The 3695-nt window shown below is 35.9% G+C and overlaps 1 protein-coding gene across 1 annotated transcript; it reads left to right on the top strand.

Annotated features, from left to right (window-relative positions):
- Positions 1–1478: 1478 nt before the first annotated feature.
- Positions 1479–2159, top strand: LOC141673137 (uncharacterized). The gene has a single exon (XM_074479870.1). The coding sequence runs from the start codon at positions 1479–1481 to the stop codon at positions 2157–2159; it is 681 nt and encodes a 226-aa protein (XP_074335971.1).
- The last annotated feature ends 1536 nt before the right edge of the window (positions 2160–3695 follow it).

The raw sequence follows: 3695 nt of genomic DNA on the forward strand, positions 1-3695 counted from the left end.
TGCAGCTCAGTTACTATTAATCCGGACTTAATTCAATAGGTGAGCAATTCTTCTTTTGAAGGAGATATTGCACGAGAGGATCCATACTGTCATATAGAGCGCTTTTTGCAGATGTGTGGTTCATTCAAAATTACTGGAGTGACTGCAAACCAAATTTATCTTCACATGTTCCCTTACTCTATAAACCGAAGAGCTTTGGAATGGTTTCAACAACTTCCAGATACTATACTTGCTACTTGGGAAAGTCTATCGACTGAGTTTTTGTCAAAATAATATCCTTCGGAAAAGACTCAACAGATGAGGGAAATCATTATAAGTTTTAAGAGTAAACCAGGTGAAGGCTTATATCAAGCATGAAAGAGATACAAGTCATTATTAAGAAAATGTCCACATCATGGATATTCAGAATGGATGCTTCTGAGTACTTTTTATGGGTACTTAAATAAAGAATTTCATTTGAGTTTGGATGTAACAGCTGGAGGAGACTTTAAAGAATCACTAGTCACCGAGGCAAAAGCACTTCTCGAGGAGTTGACATCAAATAACTATGAAAGGGCACCTAGTGGTGCAAACTCGGTAAAATCAACACAAGATACTGAGATGATGAACTTGCTCACTCTTAAACTGGATGCTTTGACTCAAGAGGTACGTGGACAAAGGCCTAATGTTAATCTTATCTCTGCTCCAGTGAGAGGGTACAATGATTATGGAATTTATCAGTATTCATATGCTCCTCAATTCTCCGAGGAAGCATCTTTTATTCAAGGGAGACAATCATGCTGAGTGCAAAATAATTCTTATTATAATCCAGATCAGAGGCCGAACAACAATCTCTCTTACAGTAACAACCTTGCTCAAAATCCAACATATGTTGCACCAAGACAGAATCCACCTCCGAGTTTTCAGCAGTAACAACAATATCAACTTCCACCTAAAGAATAGAAGGAACCAGCTGATTGGGAAGTTGCACTAAACAAGATGATACAAGGAACTATTGGGGCATTTGCCAATATAGAGACATCGAGTCAAGGATTGATCAGATGGCATCGTCTTGAAAGATGTTGGAATCATAAATTGGTCAAATTGCAAAAGATTGGTATGCGTGATTAAGGAGTACATCCTAGTCAACCCAATATTAATATCAAAGAGCAATGAAAGGCTATCAATTTGAGGAATGGAAGAGAACTACCGGAAATTATTGCTCCAACACTTAAAGATGAGATTCTTCCTCCTAAGAAAAAGAAAACACATTAAGTTAATATAGAGATTTCTGAAAGTGTTGATGACAAACCCAACAAGGAGAGGCTCACACATAAAGCTCCTATAAAACTAGACATCCCTCTAATTCCTTTTCCACAGAGATTGAAAAATAGCAGGTTAGAGAAGCAGTATGAAAAGTTTTTATAGATGTTTCATGAGATTCATATTAGCATTCTGTTTGCTGATGCATTGGCTCAAATGCCCCCTACGTGAAATTTATGAAGGCGGTGTTGTCTAACAGGAAGAAGTTGAATGAGGTGGAAATAATCACTCTTAACGAAGAATGCAGTGCTGTTATTCAATGTAAGATTCCTCTTAAACTTAAGAATCCTGGAAGTTTTTCTTTGTCATGCACCATTGGTGAAGTGGAAATAGGAAAGGCCTTGTGTGATCTTAGAGCTAGTGTAAGTTCAATGCCGCACTCTATGTATAAAAGAATTGGCTTGGGAGAGTTAAAGAAGACAATGATTTCACTTCAACTTGTGGATAAATCAATAAAGTATCCACTAGGTGTACTTGAAGATGTTTTGGTAAAGGTGGATAAATTTGTTATTCCGTGTGATTTTGTTGTGTTGGAGATGAATGAGGATGTTGATATTCCAATTATTTTGGGAAGACCATTCTTGGAGACTGCGGGAACCAACATTGATGTGAAAGCCGGTAAGCTTAAATTAAACGTGGGCGAAGAAAAAGTTTACTTTGATCTTGATCAATCTATGAAAAAGTTATCAGTCAAAATCGAGTGTTATATGGTGGATGTTGTGAAAGAAGTCAATAATCATGCCTTTGGGGTGGAAGCTGAAATTGACGAGAATTCTCTTGCACGTGAATTTCAAGGCGTGAATGAAGTGGAGGTTACACTTAGACCATTAGAGGCGGTCTCAAAATTTCCACCATAAAAATCAAAAGAATAAAAGACGTCTAGCTAATGATGTTAAACAAGTGCTGCTTGGGAGGCAACCCAAAGAATGTCATCATTATTAGTATTATATTAGATTTAACTATGTGTAGAAGACTTATGTGTGCATAAATTATGCAGATGAAGGAAAAGAATTTCGGCAAGTACTAAATGTGTGGGGTTGCAGAAAATTTCATGGCATTGAAGTACATATGCAAGGGCTTGATTTCAATTTCAAGGGTCTTCATGGAGCAAGTGTTTAGGGGAGTTTTTCTTCTTCTCCTTTTGTCTTTTCACTATATAGTATATTATTTAGATGTTAATGGTTGGTGATTGTTGTTCCTTTGGGACAAGGAACATGCTAAGTTGGGGGTGTGTTCATGTGTGTATGAGTTATATGGTGGTTTATTAGTAGTAAAAAAATATATAAAAAACAAACAAAGTGAAAACATAAATCATATAAAAACTAAAAATTTGTAATGTACCATGTAGTTGCATTGCATTTCATATCATATCATGATCTCATATTAGTAGTAGTTCAAGTCAGTGACCGATGATGATACTATGTGTAACTTGTTTTTGACTAATTCTTGCTACGATCACATTTTAATGATGTTATATTCGTAGTGTCACAAGTGCAAAACTTATTTCTTCACATGAATTTATTATGCTCTAAAACTGAGATTTAGATATCCTGGTTTCTTGAGGGGTAACTACTTGTTAATGGTTTGAATTTTTACTATTCCCTTTTGAGCTTAGTACGTAAATGCTTTCGTTTGAGGGAAACTATGGGGTGTACATGTGTTTAAAAAAAAGAAAAATAAAATAAAAAGTGGTATACTTGATTAGGTTGAGCTCACTAATATTTGGGTAATTAAATCTGAGGGGACTTCGTGCCTAGTAACCTAAAGCCTATTATGGTTTGGAATTGCTGACACAACGCTCGCGACATGGGTACTAGTGCATAAATATTTATGGATCTCGATCGTTGCACAATTAAATAAGCCACTTAAATATATATGCGTGTATATTATGGTTTGCAAAGTCTTTTGGCGGTCGTAAATCACTTACATTGAGGAGCCACCCAACCTTTAGGCCGAGCTTATGAAGTCTTATAACAGTCGTAACTCACTTGCACTGAGGAGCCACCTAATCTTAGGCCGAGCATATATAAAAAACCATTTATAGTTATATAGTAGTATTTTATTAAATAAAAGAGACATAGAAATCCTTTGTTAACCATGAATGATGGCTACTGATAAGTAGCTAAGTAACGAAGTGTTTAAGATCTATTACATTTCTCAACTCAGGGGCTATTAACTCCCATGACTTGTTATGTTGAAACTTGTATGTATTTGTTCTTGGTTCAGTGGAGAGCATGTTGTTAAGCTAAGCACACACACACACACATATGTACTTGTGTTCGCTATGTGGTGATATTGTGGTGTGAGCTTGATGTGTCTAAACTTGTTGCATATTCTGAAGGTAATATCTGACTTGGCATAAACTATTATATTTGAGATCTTTTGTATTATCG

The sequence above is a fragment of the Apium graveolens genome, chromosome 7, assembly GCF_009905375.1.
Source record: "Apium graveolens cultivar Ventura chromosome 7, ASM990537v1, whole genome shotgun sequence".
In the NCBI taxonomy this organism is placed as follows: domain Eukaryota; kingdom Viridiplantae; phylum Streptophyta; class Magnoliopsida; order Apiales; family Apiaceae; genus Apium; species Apium graveolens.